Genomic DNA, 20,212 nt, shown 5'->3' on the forward strand with positions numbered 1-20,212 from the left:
ATGCAATTTGCTTCAAATCAGTGAACTAATTGACAAGATGTTTCACCTATGATCTGTACAGGGTCACATAGGGAGTCGATTCTATCTAGGGTTGCCAACTGTCCTGTATTAGCCGGGACGTCCCGTATTTTGGGCTGATTTGGTTTGTCCCATACGGAACCTTAAATGTCCCGTATATTGACTATCAATGCTTGCAAATACAGAAAACTGCAATCTACTGATCCTGTAATATAAGATGCTTTTAGTAAAGCTTTGGATGGCGATCGATTGTCAATAACGACGGACACAGACGAGTTGGCAGCTCAATGTCTTTTACTTGTATACTTGCTCGAACATACATTGCTGGTTCTTAAACAGTGATAGCACATTACAGCGCTCCTAATGGAGACTCTCAGTACTACACATGACAGAACTTAGATCAGATAAAGCGTCATTCTCAGAACAAGCGGCAATCACTCCACCTGTCATGTAAGGACTTCTCTCTCAAAATGACAGAAGACTGCTTGAGAGCAGCCAGAAATATCCATGGAAAAAATAAATTTGGTGAGTCACACTCCTCTTTTACATTTCAGATTTCTTACACACGTTTTTTGATGAAAAGAGCCAAATTGTGGTTTCATATATGAGGTTTCATATGAGATGATATATTGTCGCTGACCTGCGAAAAAGATTGTCAATTTTTTTTCATTTTTTCTTCTCTTTACGTTTCAGCATTAACGTGAAAAGTAGAAAAAAAAATCCAAAATTCATACATTATGCTCACACCACTGTGGCACCGTGCACCTGTCCCTTATTTAGGAGTGAGAAAGTTGGCAACCCTAATTCTATCCCAACTGATTTTGGGACTGGTTGCCAGTCAAATCCATTTAATGTAGTACATACAGTATAGACAAACAATCATTCACCCTCACATTCACAACTATGGGCAATTTGTAGTCTTGAATCAACCTCCTAATATGAATGTTCACTTTGAGAGATGCAAGTACAGGTAGAACATGGAAACTCTTCACAGAAAGGTCAGAAAAATTATTAGTGTCGATTTCACTAATAAACTACAGTGGCACCTCTACTTACGAAAGTCTCTTCATACGAAATTTTCAAGTTACGAAACGCCTCAACAGGAAAATATTGCCTCTTGTTACGAAAGAAATTTCAGGATACGACAGGTGAAAGTATGGGCTGCTACTCGTAGTATGGGCTGCTACTCACAGCTCCAGAGTTTCCTGAACGCAACATACTCACAGCTGCTCTGCCATTGGCTATTACCTAGCATCTTCCTGGCATCGCGTTTGCTAAGAGAGACCTCCACCGAATGTGTCTATGTGTGTAGATAGACAGGTAGATAGATAGATATGTGATAGATATGTCTATGCAGCGTCCTCGTCATTCGCCCCTCGGGCCATGAGGTGTTCCGATAGTTGTACGTGAATTAGAAACGAGGAAAAGAAAAAAGGAGAAAATAGGGTTTTTTGTCCATACAAACAAAGCAAGAGATAAAAGAAAAGTATGAAAAAGGGATTCCTTTGGTTGATCTCGCCAAAGAATATGACCGTAATGTATCGACAGTCGCCACGTTATTAAATCAGTTCTTTACAAAATGGCAGGCAAAAAACACTTCTGAGAGCATGAACCAAAGAGGGCAAAAATCAATGAGGACAGCAATTAAAAGGTAAACGACCATAATTTTTATTCCTTACACTATTCTTTGTTTTTTTTACATTATGCAGAACTCTCATTTATTGTGCAATAATCTAATTGTAACATGTATTTGTTACATGTTTTCATGCATTTTTATGCTTTATAAAACATTTATGTCTGAATATTGGTGGGGCTTGGAACGGATTAGGGCATTTACATGCAAAGAACGTCTCTACTTACAAAATTTTCTGCTTAAGAAATTTCGTCCAGAACCAATGAATTTTGTAAGTGCAGGTACCACTGTATCATGCCAGCAAAATGCTATATGCACTTTTTTGTTTCTATGTCCAAGCAAGGACCCTACTGATGTCATATTAGTAAATGTTCTGTGTCACCGACTGATTTGAATAATATCTGATCAAAAATGCTTGCGTTATCTAAGATCAAATTTGACAGTACATGGTACATATGTATGTAAATGATCTACCAATTCCAACTTTTCACAGAATTTCGAGCAAGAAGGTTGACATTGAGAATCAACAGCAGAGTGGTGATTACACAATCTACTGTTTTGAAATACTGTATGGTTTCTATAAACAGTACATATAAAGACGAAAGTTACAAAAAAGTTTGTGTGACAAAATTTTGGATGAGGATTAATAGAATAAAAAAAGGTGAACACATTGATAAGTGTAACTTTCATTAAATATGCTTTGTTTTATCAACATTATTAGCATAATTGTCAATCAACCACAAGCAGGGATAATTTGACAAAGAGCAAAAATAAAAGAAGCAAATATTGTCTATAATAATTCACATTCATTAGAAACATCTTTAAAAAACATGCACATGATACATACAAAGCCTGAAGTTCAGCCCGCATCAGCTGAGCCATTTTTTTTTTACTAAGATAGATTCATTAAAAAAGTTAGCTGTTCTGTTTACTTTTCATGCTCTCTTGGAATCAGATGAAGATAAAATGCATAGAGAAAAAGTATTGATTCTCATCATTACTAAGATTACATTATGTTACTAAGATACCAAACTGTAAACAGCATAAGTACACTGTGATCCGGGTTTTATGAAATAATTGTGCTTTTTGAGGCCTTTAGTATTTGTTTCACATCCCTAAATGGTCTTATTAGTAGAAAAAACAAAGAAAAATAAACATTGGAGGACTGCTCAAGCTATAGTGACCTATTGTATGTCCTATTTTCATGACTGCTTTGTGGTCCAGTCAAGTGCATCAATATAAACCAGGTGGATAAAATGGTTTGTTTTAATATGCAGGATGTTTATCTAGTATTAATCAGCAGCATTTTGTGGTTCTGAGAATTGTTTTTTCTTTTTTTACTGTGTTCTGCCCATCTTTGGGATTATTCATCACTTCAGCTACACGTTCAAACGCCTAAAATTGAACTCCTCCACGCATATTATTTCCTTCTTGCTGAGTAGTCAAATCAAAATCTAACAGAACCCCACATAAAAATCTACTGGTGGTACCTCAAAAGTCTAATTAGTTAATCACTGACTGGCTAGCTCCCAAATGTTACTGTAATGTACCGGTAATTGTGCTGGCAGTTTGGTTGAAGAAGGGAAATTGTTTTTAATCCAAACAAACTTGTAGTCGACCAGCGATCCAGAATGGATTGCATTCAATTTTGGAAGTACCACTGTACCAAGTGTCCTTTATGTTTTCGTCAGACATAAATTTGAAATGTGCACCTTTTAAGTGCCTGTAGGATAAAAAAAAAGAAGTAATTTCACGTTTTTATGGCAGCTTTATGTCTATGCCAGTATGTGCTATAAATTGGATTAAAAAAAAATCTAGAAGTCATAAAAATGCCGCATGATAACATAAAATATCAATGTTGAATCCATTGTTGTCCATTAATTTTTATATGTTTGGCCTATTTTTTCTATGACTGATCTCAAAATGTCTTTCAGATATGACCTCCAAATTCGGTTTGACTCTTCATGATCTGCAATCATTACTACATTGACAGAGATAAATCATTGCCAGATTAATATTCTTCTTATTTTTTTGAAAAATGTATACTGCACATAGTTGTGCTGCCTATTCCCATTGAGCCAAAAAGAAACATTGACATCAGAGTGAAAACAATCTTACAGCAGGATGCCCATCTATGGTCTGTTATAAGTGGTTCTTATTTTTGGTCAAGTTAAAAAGATGAGCAGTACAGGCACCTTTTATGATGATTAAAAAGTTGAGGTATCAACTACCAGCAAAGTGGATGAGATATATCACGTTTTAGCCATAGTAGTCATAAAAGAAACACAAGGAAAAATGTGATATAATAATTTGATATGCAATATAGTATACCTTTAGAAACAGTTGGTGTTGCCAAGCACCTTGCACAGTAGAACGTTACTAATATCATATTGGGAATAAAAAGATGAACAAGCTGCTGTCTCTCACACAATTGTCACAGAATTTCGTGAAAGTCTACGACTGTATTTTGGTGCCATTGTTTTAAAATATATTTTGCTAAAACAACACCGGCACCCTGAGTGTGCACAAGAACATTTAAACATAGCACATTCAAAGCTCATCAATTTAATTTTTGGAATTCCCACAAACCGAAAATCATTTAATCAAATCACCTAAATCAGCTTCTAAACTGATGAAAAAAGTATCAAACTTTTACTTTCTATACAGTTTATCCCGCTCAACTGAGGCAGCAGACGTACCACCGGGATTGATCACCTGTCAATCACATAGTTAATAAATACAGTTATACCACCATTCAGAGAGACTAATTGGTCACCCCCTGAGGTGGCTAAAAGTGGGTGCATTTGGCTGCTTAACTCATATTCCACAAACGCAATATTAACAAGGCATTCCCTGTTTCAACTAGTGGGCCTGCATAGAACATATTCTGGAAAGAAATATGTTTGGGTTGACATTCCCACTTTAAATATTTTTTTTTTCCTCTGAACAGCAATAATTGCATGGTAACATAAAAGTAGTCTATAACAGTCTAATTTGTTCCAAGGTCCTGATTACCAAAGATCCTGAATAGCAGTCGCTTAAATGCGTGCTCACTCATTCTAACTCACTTCTCATTAGCAACGTGGAAATGTGTTGAAGGCCACCGTATTTAAAATAAGTTTTAGTTTTTGGTTCATTCCGAAGCTCCAAAAGCCATTGCTGAATAGACCATACTGTACGTTGCAATCATTTCTGTTTCTGGCATTTCAAAACTGCTTTCACGCTGCCTTTCATTTTCACTCATGCCCCAAGACTGCGGATGAAATCAGTGAAAAACTAAATTGATGAGCTTTAAATGTTAAGAATGGCACTCATTATTTTAGATATTGTCTTTTTTATCTTTTCATTTTACTGTTGCTCACTCGGCCATTGTGTTTCAAGTACTTGTTGAGGCTTTGCCACAGTAGACTGCGTCACAGAGTTTCTCCTTTTACTTGGTCATTATTATTGAGTCCCGGTGATGGTTTGCTCCTCATGCCCTCAGTTCCTCCTCGTGATGTTTCTTGGAAGAAGAGGTGCGGCCACCACACCGACATGACAATACGTTTGTACTCCCTGCGGAAGTTCTGGTTGAGTAGGCCATAGATGATGGCATTAAGGCAACTATTGAAGTAAGCCATGAAATAGCTGACAACAAAGAGCCACTCTGGGACGCGAGGTGCGACTTCTTCTGAGTTAATGGCAACAGCAAGCCCAATGAAGTTGAGTGGTGCCCAACAAATGGCAAAGAGCACAAACACTACAAACATGGTGATGAAGTTCCTCAAGTCGCTGGGCTTGATGCGAGGACGTACCTCAGATTTCACCTTGCGCCTTACCTGAATGACCAAGATCCATATCCTCATGTAGCAGAAAGTGACCACAGAAATGGGCACAAAGAAATGGATGACCACGACTGTGATGGTATAGGAAGTGCTGACAGTCTGTGCAAATGTGCAGGAGTAGACGCGGGGATCATACTGCAGGGAGCCAAAAAACAGATTGGGCACAATGGCCATGACAGTTAAGAACCAGATGAGTGCGACCAGCAGCAGTGTGTTCCGGTTGCTGTACAACTTGTCATAGCTGAAGTTGTGGCAGATGTAACAGTAGCGGTTGATGGCGATGCCCGTGATGTTGAAGATGGAGCCAATGACGCTCAAACCCATCAGGAAGCCACTTATCTGAAACAAGTGGACAATCAGACAGATAAATGACAGCGTAGACTAAATAAAAAAAAAATACTGTACATGGGAACTTCAGAGAATCATGTACTCCAGTGATTTTTGCTTTGCACTTCAATCATAGTAGTGGGCCAACAGCAACTAATGGACCAACCCATTTGGACCCGTTAGGGAACAGTTTGTCAGTGGGATTTTTTTTCCATCAAAAAGTGAGTAAGTTAGTCAAGAAGCATCATTCAGTCTGTATTTTTAGTTGTTCCCAAATGGATTTGGTTGAGTCAAAGCCACAACTATGTGCTGGGACAGAGGTTAGGGTTAGGGTTGATTCCCTGATAGACCAAACCAACGTCGGAGGTCGTGAAGCGTCGTGGCGTCTGAAAGTGCCGTCTGGTTGGTGTAGTGGCCACCGTCGTAGTGTCGTAACCCGTCTGTAAGCGTCTTGGTGGTGGTTAAGCATGTTGAATCGGCGTCGCCAGTCGTGACATTTGGTCACTCTGATTGGCTTGTTAGCTAGCAAATCAGCGCTCGGAGCACCAACCGGAAGTGACAAATGCGGAAAAACAGTGAGCACGCCTCCGCGACACTTGAGTGAGCTTAACATGTCATGTCATGTCATCTTCCAAACCGCTTATCCTATATAGGGTCGCGGGAAGTTGCTGGAGCCTATCCCAGCCGTCAATGGGCGAAGGCAGACTACACCCCGAACTGGTCGCCAGCCAGTCGCAGGGCACACATAGACACTGTCACTGAGCGGGAATCGATCCCACGCTGCCCGCACACAACTCAGGCGTGTGTACCACTACACTATCAGCGGACGAGCTTAACATTGGCACTTAAATAATAGGTTTGCATGTAAAAATGACATCAGTACTAATGTGCCCCCCCAAAAGACTCTGTCGTGATTTAAGGTCTTTTTTTGTGATTAGGTTTACGACAAATTGCCCCTCTCCCTTTTGGGGCGTGGCTTATGTTATGTTTTAGGTCTCAGCGGTCTACGTCACGAGAGGGAGCTAAGCGTGGTAATATTGCTCGCTTTGTCAGTTCTGTTGTCTAAAACGGCGACCGATCAATGAAAGTACAATGATTTCCAATGGAGAGTTTATAATCGGTTCCTCCAGTGACTCTGACCGAAAAAGGATAGAATTGTCGGGGGCGCGGCCATTCTCCTGATTAACAAGAGGCGTTATTCATGGAGTCACTTATTTCCTAATTTCTCCCAAATTTATTGATAAAATAGAAAATGACAGCTCTTTTCATGTTCCTGATTAAAAAATATATAAAATGAACTTGTTAGTGAAAACATGGCCCCACCGTCCCTTTAATCTTCTTACAAGTACAAGAGCGAGGGTTGACAATGTAAGTATTTCACAATACCGTGTCAAGAACGTGATGGTTTACTTCGCATGGGAGTTCATTGTGAGCGAAGAATATAGCTGAATGCATTGTTTACGTTTTTATAAGTCGCCCCCGGCCAACAGCTTTCTGGTTGGATTTTTCTAACCATGAGAAATGGAGACTACCGCCGCCGATGGTATGGAAGGGTATTACATCTTATGCATGCGCAGAAGGTACTTTGGTCAGCGTCGCTGTCTGTCGTTGCGGTGTATTCCTCCAGCGTGACGTGCCGACAGCCGGCCGGATGCCAGAGGAGGGTATGCGTCTGTACTGTTGGCCAGCGTCTTTTTGGTCTATCTAGGCCTTTAGGGTTAACCCTAAGGACCCTGCAAAGTTTTACCACAAAGTTGCGTGTCCTCATGTACACTTGAATTAATTGAAATAACATTGGGTTATGTAAGGCTACATCATTGTGAGACAAGATGCATACATAGTGAAGTATATCAAAATATAATGTTTCACTCATAACCACATAATGGTGAAACAATTTAAATGGGACAATACAAAAAAATTGATATACTCCCTTTGTTGCAGTTTGTATTAACATTTTTGTTTACTGGAAACAAAAGAACAAAACAATAGCCTTACTACAGGGATGGACAACAATAACTTCACACATAACAGGAGTTGGATTTTATCTGCAGTGACAGCTAGGATAGACTCCAGCACACCTGCAACCCTAGTGAAGATAAGCGGTTTAGAAAGTGGATGCATGGATTTGCAGTATATGAACAATCGACGCACCCCTGTTCAAATGGCAGATTGTTTTTTTTCAAATTTTGATTGAAGCCGTATGTAGATGAAAGTTAAACTTTCATTGTCAACATCGTTATAGAATATTGTTAGGACACAGTTAGATTCACTACATAATCACCTTGTAAAGTGCTTTGTTACAGCTCTAGCTGTTATGAAATGCACTATATAAATAAAAATTGTATTGTATTGTATTGTATTGTACCATTCATCCTAAACACAGCCACTGTAAACTGAAATGCAATTCAGTTCAACCGCAGGCGAGGGAGGGCTCCGATTTCACGACACTATGCGCACTGCTGGCGCTAATGGGAAATGTAGTCGACGTCAGGCTAAACACTACCGCTTTTGTCCATATGGCACCGCCATAATTAATGAAACCTGAAAACTTATCTAGTGTTGCTTTAAAAATGCAATTCCTGTGTTTTGGTGAACATGAGCATATACTTTTTAATCTGCAGGGCAAACTAAGGGGTGACTTCCATCCTTCTATTGAAGAGGTTCCCAACCCTTTCTACTTACATGAGGTCTAATAATTGCCTACCTTGCATTGGGTCTCTCCCAATGACCAGCCGTCATGGAAGATGGCATACAATACCAGAGGATAGGGGTAGAATGCTACCATCAAGTCGGCGAAGGCTAGGCTCACCACAAAGGCATTTCCTGTTAAAGGTAAGCGAAAGAAAGCATCATAATGGTGAGTCTTTAAACGGAGTCATCTGTGGGGTTCAATGACATCAGTAACAAAAACAAGAACACAATTAAGAACTGGCTTAATTTACTCACTTTCATGTGGGTTGCACTGTCACACTTTATTGCAGTCTGTTGTGTCACCCCCAGCGTTTTCCACACTAATACTCCAAAACGTGTATGCATGTCTAGTTACATCACATGTATCATAGAGGCCTCTGGCCCGCAACATGCTTTTATGTCCCCCAAGAAGGCAAATTATCACGTTGATTTTTTTGTTTCTTTCAAATTGTCTTCACTTTTAACAACACCAAGATATGAAATATTGCAAGATTTTTCATTACCAATCCCCCTTTTCAAATGAATTGAAAAATTGTTGAACAACCATTTTACTCGCTTCTGATTTCAAAACCAGTTATCTATCAATTTGTTGTCTTATATTATCACATACCTATGTCACAATATCAAATATACATGTGATAATATAAGGTGATCATACATTTATATGGGTTTGCGGTCATAACTACAACCATAACTCCGATGTGGTCTGCGACAAAAATGAGTTTGACAGCATATTTTGGGTAAAGTTAAGAGTAACTTTACCCAAAATATGATGTAGTGTTGTATGCTCCAAATAAAATCTAAAATAAATATTATACACCACTCTAAATATATATTCCTAAAATATTGAAACAATAATGCTTTAAGCATTGGGGCGCCATGGATCAGTGGACCACTCGGTCGTCTCCCAACCTGGAGGGTGTGGGTTCGATCCCCAGCCATCTTGACCATGACAAAGTAACCTTGAGCAAGATACTGAACCCCCAGTTGCTCCTGATGCTGCGTCATCAGTAGGTGAATGAGGTACATTTTGTGAAGCGCTTTGAGTACCGAAGGTAGAAAAGCGCTGTACAAGTGACAGCCCATTTACTTTGCATTTCACCGGAATGCATTATACAAACATTTATTATCAAGTTTTCACTGATGTCTTTGCATTTACTGTTCAGAGCTACAAGGAGAGACCACATTACTGCAACACTTCAATCTGTGTCCGAGCAACTTTTTCCATTTTAGAATTTGGCCTTGTTTTGACTTTTGCCTCCATATTTTGCTTTTCTCTTTTTTTACGAGGTATACATTTTTGTTATTTTTTTTCTGCAGTCTTGACTGTTTATTCATCAGCCTTTGGCTCTAGTTTCCTCTGTTCCATCTTCCCTCTCCTTCCTCTACTTCTGCTCTTGCGTTGAGGCATAACTAAACTGGCAAATCCTTGTACAGTATATCTTTAGTAAAATGACTCTATGTGATTTAAGAAGCATTAGCAGAGATGGGTATGTCAGTCCATCAGTCATACTTCTGAATGAATGAAGGATGACTGATGGACTGACTTGCCCACTTCTATAAATTTGATAAATCAAAGCCTTTAGGGCACATATGTCAAAGTCTAGGCCCGCGGGCCGGATTTGGCCCACAAGAAGGTTTTCTACGGCCCCTGGGATGATATTGCTTTATTATTAGATCCGGCCCGCAGCAAGCCGGTGTGGGTAGAAGATGTGATAGGGTCCTTCGCGCCTGCTGATGACGTCACGCTGTAAAATATACTGTAGCGTCTTCCAAGAACACAGACGTTGTTTAATTATCACATTTTATTAGTCCAACCGGTTACTGTGGGCCGCAGCCGATGCCAATACAGTACGAAAACCGTTCAGTCATGCTCTCCTCTTCGTCCTCCGCTACTGTCGCTCGCATGCCCTCCCATCAAGCGAGCCGCACGATGCATTCATTAACCTCAGAAACAACACAACTTGGCAAGACACAAATTCGACCACAACACAGATAACCCAATTCGTTACACTATTTCTGTAATATATTTCTTTGCATCTATGTTTACCACCTCCTGGCTGTTGTTATAACGAACATTACCGCTACTTTTGCGAGGATCGTCCTTCGGTCGTCTACATGCCGACTCAAGTTTTCGTGGCTTTCAGAATCGGATTGTGGTGAAAAGTTATCCGGAGTAAAACACGCTTTATTGAGAAATACTTCATGTTAGAAATCTCATGTTGTTTTATTATTAGTAATTGTTGGCATTTGATATTGTCATTGAGTTTCGATGTAGTGCTGAGATGTTCCACATTGTGAGCAGGCATTGAACGCTCCTCGAGCGCTTGAGTGTCGATAGCGAGAGACATGGTTTCTTTTCTTTCTCCTCCTTCGACACAGCTAGCTAGTAGTTTGTTCGTGCCAGCAAACTCAGTAGTTGCAGATTTCCCATGTTTCACCACGTTTGTTGTTGTGTGTAAATGTTAAAAGGTGAGTTTAATTATTTAGGTTTGTGTCAGGTAACTGCTGTACATAATAGCCTAGATATGTTCTCGTGAGTGATGTCACATTGGTGAACACTAGTTAGTTATTTCGGCTTGTATGCTAACTATTCTAGTGATGAAACGTGTGAATGTGTATTGTATGTATTGTTTGGCTGTTTAATTGCTTAATACAGTTTAGGAATATTGTTAACTAGCGGATATGCATTGGACGATGTTGCTAGGTTATTCTTTGTCTGTGTTGTTGCAGACCACAGTAAATAGACGTGTCAAGTGGAATACGGGCCTGTGTTTTCTGACAGGAGCACCCACATCCATACCTTGCCACTCTTAAATAGAGTCAGCTGAAGACATCATACCAATCATATGATCTTCTCCGTTTTACTTCACATTATGTACAATTCATACAATCTTGCAGCCAGAGTCAACCACAAAATTGTTTCCAGTTTGGCAGGAGAAATGCAAACCACTGATCTTTTTTCACAAGACGGGCAGCGACTTCTTCTCGGGTCATAAGCGGAAGTGACGTACGAGCTGCCTCGCAAAAGTAGCAGTAATGTGCTTTATCTTATTTTTTATTTAGTAACTCCGAACATAAAAACACAACAGCCAGGGGGGTGACAAACATAGAGACAAAGAAATACATTACAGAAATATAAAGCGTGACATCGTCAGCAGGTGCGAAGGACCCGATCCAATCTGGACATTTTAAAAAAATCAGTCCGGCCCTCGGCTTGTTGCAAAATCTTTTATTTGGCCCTCCATCCATTTGCCTTTGACACCCCTGCTTTGGGGCATTTTAAACAATGAGAAGAATATACTGTATTTACAGTCTATAATCTACACTCTGAAGCAAGATATACAATGAAATTATTGGATTATCAGCACTACTTTATTCAGTCAGCAAGAGACTTATTGTCTACGTCATGTAGTCCCAAGGGGAAACTCTTTTCATCATCAGGAAAAACCTTAAACATAAGTGAATGTAGAAAAGCTGAACAAAGACGGGGTAATCACTCATCTCTAATCTGTTTTCATGTGACAGGAAAATTACAGACTCAGCAATCTGACCCAGGAGAGTGTGTCAGCTAATGGAGAGACAGAAGAGAGCATGGAAAGACTAAAATAGAAGGGCACTCTCTCGGGAGTATACTTGTGCCAAGGGCCATTTTTGCCAAACGAGCATAGATATGTTAGAGCTCGGACTCGCACCTAAAATCAATGTTTGCTATTCATTTACCATTAAAGCAGCGAGTCCCAAATCAACTCGAATTGTGCATTTGCAGAAAAACACGCCATAGTCAAAAAACGAAAAATCCAAATCCAATGAAGTGGATTTATATAGCACTTTACCTCCACAATATATTGTCCAAAGCGGTTTACCAAGCCTCATATTCCCATTTTGAAAACATATCGGAGTGTACACTGATGCACAACCTATGGACAGGTTTCCCTTTTTGGTTTAAAATAACTTACTTTAACCCCTAGGATCCCTCACCGTACACTGGCCAATGGCAGATCCCAGGGTGTTTTTTCACATTTGGCAAAGTTTTAATTCCAATTGTGTTTTGTCGTACCAGCAAGCCAGCTCCAAGCTAACCTGGGAGAGTTTGTTTCTGCTGTCCAGCGACCAAGTTTGCCAATGTCCTTCGTTCTAGGCGGAAATTGCGGAAACAGTGTTCGGGCAGGTGTGACTGTGTGCGGGACTGTGAGGGGCAGGGGTATGCTGTCAATCAAATAGCCAAGCAGCCAAGTCAATGTTGTTTAAAGATACGCCCACCAAAAACAAACAGCGAACCACACGGCGATAGCAAGCATTTTAGCGACGCGTTACAGAAATTTGTGCTGAATTAATGAAAATGGAGTACTCTAAGGAAAGTAAGAAGACTGCAAAGAAAATTAAATGCAGTTACAACAAGGTCTGGGAACTCATTATCCCTAACCCTAACCCTGATTCATACTTTTATTTTCGTTTTATGCTGTGGCTGTTTAATTTGAAAATATTTTGAATTGCAGTAGTTGTAATGCCTGGCTTTGTGAATATTGTCTTTGTTACTGTAATAAATTGTTACTGCACTTTATGCTTTACAAGTTGACTTGAGATTTGACATGGTTCTATTGTGTGAGTGTGGCCATTGTTAAAGTTCATATACCTCAAGATGTGATGAGACTGACTAATTACAGCCTTTATTGTGAGCTCCTATTCGTAATTAATGTCTCCGAGATTGACATCTTTACTAGCAGTTTGTGTTGAATTTTTGTAAATGCAGATCAATTCAACTGCAATTCTGTGTTCTGTGTTTTTATTTGAAGAGCTATAGTTGTTATTTTGTTACAGTTTATCAGATGTTCCTGGTCAGTTGGCAAGATGTGCCATACATATTTTTGGTGTCCGTCGCGAGCATCAGCTGTGTCCGACACTGTCCCCCACAAGCATACTCCCTGTCCCACATCTGCTATGATTGCAATATGCTATGATTGGTTCTCACTTTCAGAATATTCAGTTTCAGCATTTGTTTTTAATTGCCAATTTGTATCTAGTTCAAGTTACCAGCTGTTCGTGCACGAGTTACGAACGACCCTCTTTTATGAACTTTTGGCTCTGCGACTACCACTCATTGAGATAGTTGTGCTGTCTTTTATTTTTACACTTACTTAGACCTCAGAATGATTTAAAGGTTACGGTTGGCTTTAAACGCCCCAAAACCCACATAAAACTCGTTATCTCCTCCATGACAGGTAGGCAGCCCTTACTTTGCTCCATATATTTGGATATATTCACGTAGCACTCCTAGTCAATAGTCTAAATAGACAACATTTACAATGCATATTGTATATACATAAACGCCTTATTGAGTATGTCGACGCCGCAGCCGTATTGTAGCAAAGTGGCAAAGTGAAGCTATTTGTGAAGATGCCTCTTTCACTTGATCCTTGGAGATGTATAATCAAACAAGAACTCCGGGAATTGTTAGGCTAATGGGTGTTAACAGAAGGCTTAAGTCACACCTGTTGTTTCATGCATTTTTCTAAAGGAAAGACTTCTCTCTAAGAGACATATTCAGGTGCAGGGCTTGATACATCTCAGATGGTATAGACAAGTTGATCTCTATCATCAGGATATTGTACAGTTCATATACTGTACATATGGATCACAAGGTGATGACTGGCAAAATGTACGTTTGGTTCTGCACACTTGCATTTTGTCATTGTCAAGTAAGGTAGTCTTGTTACATACAGTTCAGGCAGTGAATACATAACATTGGATTGACCGCTGGGAACATTTGGCTTTGGAGATGGTCTGATGCTGTTCGCATTCCAAACCTGGGCAGTGTCATCAAACTCATTCTGTAAAAAAAATACATAGGTGTGTTGGCAGAAATGTGATCATGTCTAACTTTAAAAAGCAGACAAAATCAGTAGTGGTGTGACCAAGTTATGTATTGTAAGTGGTCAGAGCAGACACAGAGTGGTTGGGGCAATGAGTTTCAGAGTGTGGGGGCAGCTATGGGGAAAGCTCTGTCCCCCCAGTTTCGGAGTTTAATCCTCCGGGTGAGGGACAGGTGGTTGGAGTTTGAGGAGCGGAGGGAACGAGATGGAACATGGTGGTGGAGCAGATCTGTGAGCTATGACTATTGTAATGCCCCGCTTGCTGGTCTACCCAAACGGACCATTTGAAGTTTAAAACAGAATTAGGTTTAGTAGAGAACTCAGCAGCGCGTCCTGACAAAGACCAGAAGGCGAGAGCACATAACAGTAATTTGAGTTCACTATTTTCTGTTTTTCTGGCTCGATTTTAAATCTTTTTTTTTCTTTAATGGATTTTAAGTGTCTTAAAGGTCTTGGGCCTTCGTATCTTTCAGCAGAGCTGGGCATTTTATTAAAAACTGAGCATCCGTTAATTGGCATCCGTCTGCAACGTGGGTACCCGTCCATCGCCCGTAATTCGCCTCTTATTTTTTTGCGGGGGAAAAAATAGTACCCGTCTATAGGCCGGTCTACCTTTAATTCTAAACGACCGTCTGTCGGCAAGTCCGACCAAACTTTCACTCCCAGCCACCCCTCCACACCCTAGCTTTGGAAGCCTGGTCCCTCACTCAAATCTGTCCCCCAAGCATCCATCCGTCCGTGACAGATAGACGGACCGGTCCGTCACTTAAACGGAATGCCCAGCTCTGTCATTCAGAGTTGCTTTTACCCTATGAACCCTCGCAGGCACTGAGGTCCTACGGCTCTGGCATTTTAGTAGTTGCCAAAGTCAGGACACACACTCAAAAGTGAGGCATCGTTCCACTTTGACGGCCCCTGTCCGTAGAACAGTCTGCCGGAGCACCTCAGGGTTGGTGAAAGTGTTTGTTTTGAAGAACAGGCTCATGACCCACCTTTTTAACTTTGCTTTTAATTAATATTTAATTTAGCTTTCAAATAACATTTGAACTTTTTTATTCCGGGTCACTGATGGTGTAGTGGTACACACTCCTGAGTGGTGTGCGGGCAGCGAGGGATCGGTTCCTGTTCAGTGACGGTGTCTGTGTGTGTGCCCGCGACTGGCTGGCGACCAGTTCGGGGTGTAGTCTGCCTTTCGCCCATTGTCAGCTGGGATAGGCTCCAGCACCTCCCCGTGACCCTTTACAAGATAAGCGGTTTGGAAGATGACACTTTTTTATTCCTTTGCTGTTTTAATTTAATTTTTCATTATTTTATTACTATTTATTGTGTTTTATCCCTGCCCTTACCTTTATACTAATTTTACAGTTTTAGGTCTGTTATTTGTTTGAAATATTATAGCTTTCATTATCTTTCAGTGTTTCCTTAGAGGGCATTGGGAGCTGCGATGGGCCACGGCTGTGGTCTTGCCCAAGGGCGTAGCAAAAAAACCTCAGTGGGGTTGACAGAATGGCACAACACTTCGGTGAAGGGTGGCCGTGTATGCGTGCGGCATCCTTTATCGTACCATCCACAGTCAGGGTTTCATTAAATAAAATTCACACATTTCCAGAACAATTCCCATCATACTTATAATCAAGCAGGAACAAGTCTAAGTAAAAAGCAACCTTTTGCTGAGCTTAATTTACTATATAATTCCATTTTACTGGCCATTGCTTTGCTCCTGTGTACTATCTCATAGTCTATCTCATAGCTCATTCATTGAAATCTAAAAAGCACAATGAGACCAAAATCTCTTAATTCTTCATAATTCTAAATGTTGCTTTTTACTTTTGCTAGGTTTGCTTCTGCTTGTATGAGCAGTGTTGGGAAAGTTACATTAAAAAGTTATATTAGTTATAGTTACAAGTTACTGCTTTCAAAAGTAATTGAGTTACTAACTCAGTTACTGCCATGAAAAAGTAATTAGTTACAAAGTAATGATATGTTTCTATTAGGTTCTATCTATTGTATTAAAGATGTTTATAGTAGCTGAATGAAGAATACAAAAATATATTTTCTAACATTTGGCATTCATTCGAACTTGCTACACACATAGAAATAAAAATGTTGAAAATCAGATATTGAAAATAAATAATAGATCACACACTGCATCTAACACTAGGAATACCTGCATTTTGTCACTACAAAAGGTATGAGACCCGTCAATTTGACGTAATGTGCTCTGGTGCGCTCTAGCAATGATGTCATCGACTAAAATGATTATTACTCACTGCTCCAGTGTCTAATAAAGGTATTTTGTTTATTAAAACTCTGTTGTGAGTATAATTGAAGTTAAATTATGTCCTATAAATGAATGACAAAATTGGTGGAACGCCATTGTCCCGTGTGGCTCTCGCGCTGTTATAAAATGCAGCTGGTTTGGAGCCGAAGGAAAGTCACAAACAGCTTGACTGCACTTCACTTCGAGGAAGAGGAAGTAAATCTGGAAGTATGGCACGCAAAACAACTCAGTCAAAAGCAAAAATATGGGAAAAATATTAACATAAACGTTAAATTTATTATTATTTACATTATTATATGTTATTATTATTAATTAAGAACATATTCATGCACATTAGTACAAAACCATTTTTAAAAACTTGAAAAAGGACTGCCACACTCACTCTTTAGTGTCCTTGCATTATTAGAGTAATAGCTTTTCATGTCTTTAATGATATATATATACTGAAGCTCCATTTCAAGAAAATTGCAAATCGAATTGAAATTGCAATACCTGTCCAAAAAATCGCAATACAGTTTTTTCCTAAAATCGTTCAGCCCTACTTTCCACTTAGTATCTGGGCTACATTATCTTAGATTAGAATATCATTAACAGAGCACAGAGAGTTTATTGAAGTCATTCATCAGTACGCCCAGCAAACTTGCCAGTGTCATTACAAGAATGTCATACATCAGGAGAACCAAACTTGATTTTAGCATACTCATGAGTATGATCGGCCTTGAGTGGAGCCCTCCCAGACAGGCCCATGGGGAGAGTGAACCGGTGACATGCTAAGCTTTACTATTGATGTTCTGCCGCTTAAGGCACATAAATGTCTGAACGACCTACCATGTCCTTCTCCAAGCTCCAAAGCCCCTCCTTTTGCACGACTATAAATCCCCTACTAGTCCACTGTCTTCCCTTTTTCACACAGATTACATGGATTTCAATTCCCTCATCCATCATCTCATCTATCTTTTCCAATCCTTCACTCTCTCTATCACGTTCTTTATTACATTCCCTCCCGTCCCATTCCTCCATTTAGACCTGCGACCTAGGGACCATTTTGCTGAAATGGAAGACGGTTGTTCGCGAGATGAGCTTCTGCTCACCTCAGCTGGCAGGAAGAACTTTAGAATGATGAAGGTCAGCAGTGATTGATGGTGGCATTCAAGTACAGTGAGGAAAATGGAAAGTGGAAGAAGGATGTTCAAGGACTGGCATTATTCCAATACATGGACATGGGAAGTTGGTGCTACATTTACAGTAGGAAATTGTCATTGAACATGTAGTACATGTTCCACACTAATCAAGTCAATCAATATTCATTTAGTCATGCAGTTGACCTGCAAGTTCTGTTTCCACATGAAAAACTATCATTTTGCCCAAAAATGAGCTTCTCACACCTCCAACTGAATTATTTGGTATTCATAGACAGAGCGACCACTCAGCTGAATTTAATCCGCTAGATAACCAGCAGTTTTCAAATACTGTACATTATTATCAGGGCTTGATATTAACTTTTTTTTGCTTGCCAGCAACTGTGGCTAGTGGTTTCCCGGAGTTACTAGCCACTTTACTAGCCAGCCGGGTATTTTATTTTATTTTTAAAATTTCACGGTCCATTTATCGCCTTTCGCTTGCAGCCTGGTTATCCTTCCGCCGTCCGTTTCTTTTTGTCCGGCCGGACCAAATATGAATCGCTTATAGGCCGGTCCACCTCTCATTTTAAACGGGCTTCCGTTAGCGTTGGGTGGTGGGTCATGGACCACTGGAACAGGAAGGGGTGGCGGCTGCCAGATGTGTGCCGCCGGAACAAGAAGAGGTGAGGGAAAGGGAAAGAGTCTGGTATGTCACAGTCTCTATGGGGCTTCCATCAATGACACTTACTGGTTGGGGTGAGTCCGCAGATGGCGGACTCTTGGGTGGTAGTGGGCACTGGTTGATGAAATGCCCGGAGTTTCCACAAAAAAATGCAAGGTCCCTGCGCAACGAGTTTTCATCAACCAGCAGTGAGAAAAATTGGACGGTTCCATTAGGATATTGCTTTTCAAACAATATATATAGATACAGTACAATATATGTCCATATTACAAAGGCTTTTCTAGAGTTCAGTGCTATGTGAAGATAATGTGATATATGTAATGTTATTCTGTATTTGCTTTTTAAACTGTCATATTTTCCTTTTCTGTACTTCTACCCTTAGCTTTTTCTACACTTTAATTCCATAGATGCTGTGACAAAAGCTCTTTTGGAACAGCATCTATGACCAATAACAGCATCAGAACTAGTCACGGCTGACCTGTTTTCTGAAGCTCAGCCGTGATTGGTCGTTACCTGAGCCCTGAGTAACAGTGATGTCATTTTCAGTCGACAGAAGTGACAAAATGGCCGCCCCCACCGATGGCTAAAAGCGGGTGGATTAACGCTTATTCCACGAACGCAATATTTATCAGAATGCCCTGTTTCAACTAGTGGGCCTGCATAGAACATATTCTTGAAAAAAATGTTTTGGTTGCCTCCCCCTTTAAGAGAGCTAATGATGTCAGGGATGATGAATGAGAAAGCCTCCTAGTAGTTTGATTGCAGCTGTCTTCATAGGGTGCTAATGTTTTAATTTTAGATACAGCTCTTGTAATGGACATCACTTAGATTGCAGGTTTTCATAATGTTATAGCTGGTCGATGTGGGAAATTGAAAATCAAGAAAGTACATCAATGGGATCGTTACTAACCTTGTAATTGGACCCTAATCGTTGTGTTGAACAGTTTTTGTGGCGCATACATACAGTATCAAAAACAACTGGCGGTTGCCTGTTGTGATCTATGTCAGTGTTTTTCAAACTCTGTGTGCAGTGTGCTGCGAGATATTGTCAGGTGTGCTATGGAAAATTATCTAATTTGTGTGCCTTTGCGGTCTAGCGCCTGGCAGCGTAATTATGTCCTCACTACATTGTAGTACTCTTCCATACCAGCGGGTAGCAGCAGCAGCAGTTAGCTAATTGTCTTTGTTTAGAGACAAGTGAATTAGTAGGACATGTTTGTCCAAACAGGCCCATGTTTCACACTAAGTATCAATATGAAACATTATAAAATACGTTTTCATTATTTTAATTCCTTTAATTTATTTAATTCCTATTCAAGACGTTATAATATAACGTCATTCTTCAATGTTAATTTTTTTTTAATATAAACAATATGACACTTGTTAAAATAAGCCTTGTTTCACAATTTCAGCTGGTGGTGTCCCGCGGGATTTTTTCAATGAAATAAATGCGCCTTGAGTCAAAAAGGTTTGAAAAACACTGATCTATGTGACCATGAAATAATAGAGAATTGGCAGAATTTACAGAATTGGTGCAGATAGAGTGAAACTTCACCCTGCTGTGACTTTTTCTCTCTGCTTAGTCAGACCAATTATTCATTCATTCATTCATTCATTCATTATCCATACCGCTTATCCTCACAAGGGTGTGCTGGAGCCTATCCCAGCTGTCTTCGGGCAGTAGGCGGGGGACACCCTGAATTGGTTGCCAGCCAATCGCAGGGCACACAGAGACAAACATCCACACTCACAATCACACCTA

The 20,212-nt window shown here is 40.1% G+C and overlaps 1 protein-coding gene and 1 long non-coding RNA gene across 2 annotated transcripts in view; one reads left to right on the top strand and one right to left on the bottom strand.

The window, feature by feature from the left end:
• Nucleotides 1–346: 346 nt before the first annotated feature.
• Nucleotides 347–20,212, bottom strand: part of LOC147145357 (melatonin receptor type 1B-like) — a 48,947-nt gene continuing 29,081 nt past the window's right edge. The window contains exons 2-3 of the mRNA XM_086034904.1: nucleotides 8,507–8,625; nucleotides 347–5,814 (exon numbers count right to left, since the gene is read on the bottom strand). Coding sequence (XP_085891030.1) covers nucleotides 5,065–5,814; nucleotides 8,507–8,625 — 869 coding nt within the window. The 3' untranslated portion in view covers nucleotides 347–5,064. The remainder of the gene's footprint in view (nucleotides 5,815–8,506; nucleotides 8,626–20,212) is intronic.
• LOC147145358 (uncharacterized) overlaps nucleotides 1,484–20,212 on the top strand; it is a 115,929-nt gene continuing 97,200 nt past the window's right edge. The window contains exons 1-2 of the long non-coding RNA XR_015087350.1: nucleotides 1,484–1,669; nucleotides 8,424–8,634. This is a non-coding gene — a long non-coding RNA (uncharacterized LOC147145358). The remainder of the gene's footprint in view (nucleotides 1,670–8,423; nucleotides 8,635–20,212) is intronic.

Source organism: Filicampus tigris, chromosome 7, assembly GCF_054856515.1.
Source record: "Filicampus tigris isolate MCC_2025a chromosome 7, RoL_Ftig_1.0, whole genome shotgun sequence".
Classification (NCBI taxonomy): domain Eukaryota; kingdom Metazoa; phylum Chordata; class Actinopteri; order Syngnathiformes; family Syngnathidae; genus Filicampus; species Filicampus tigris.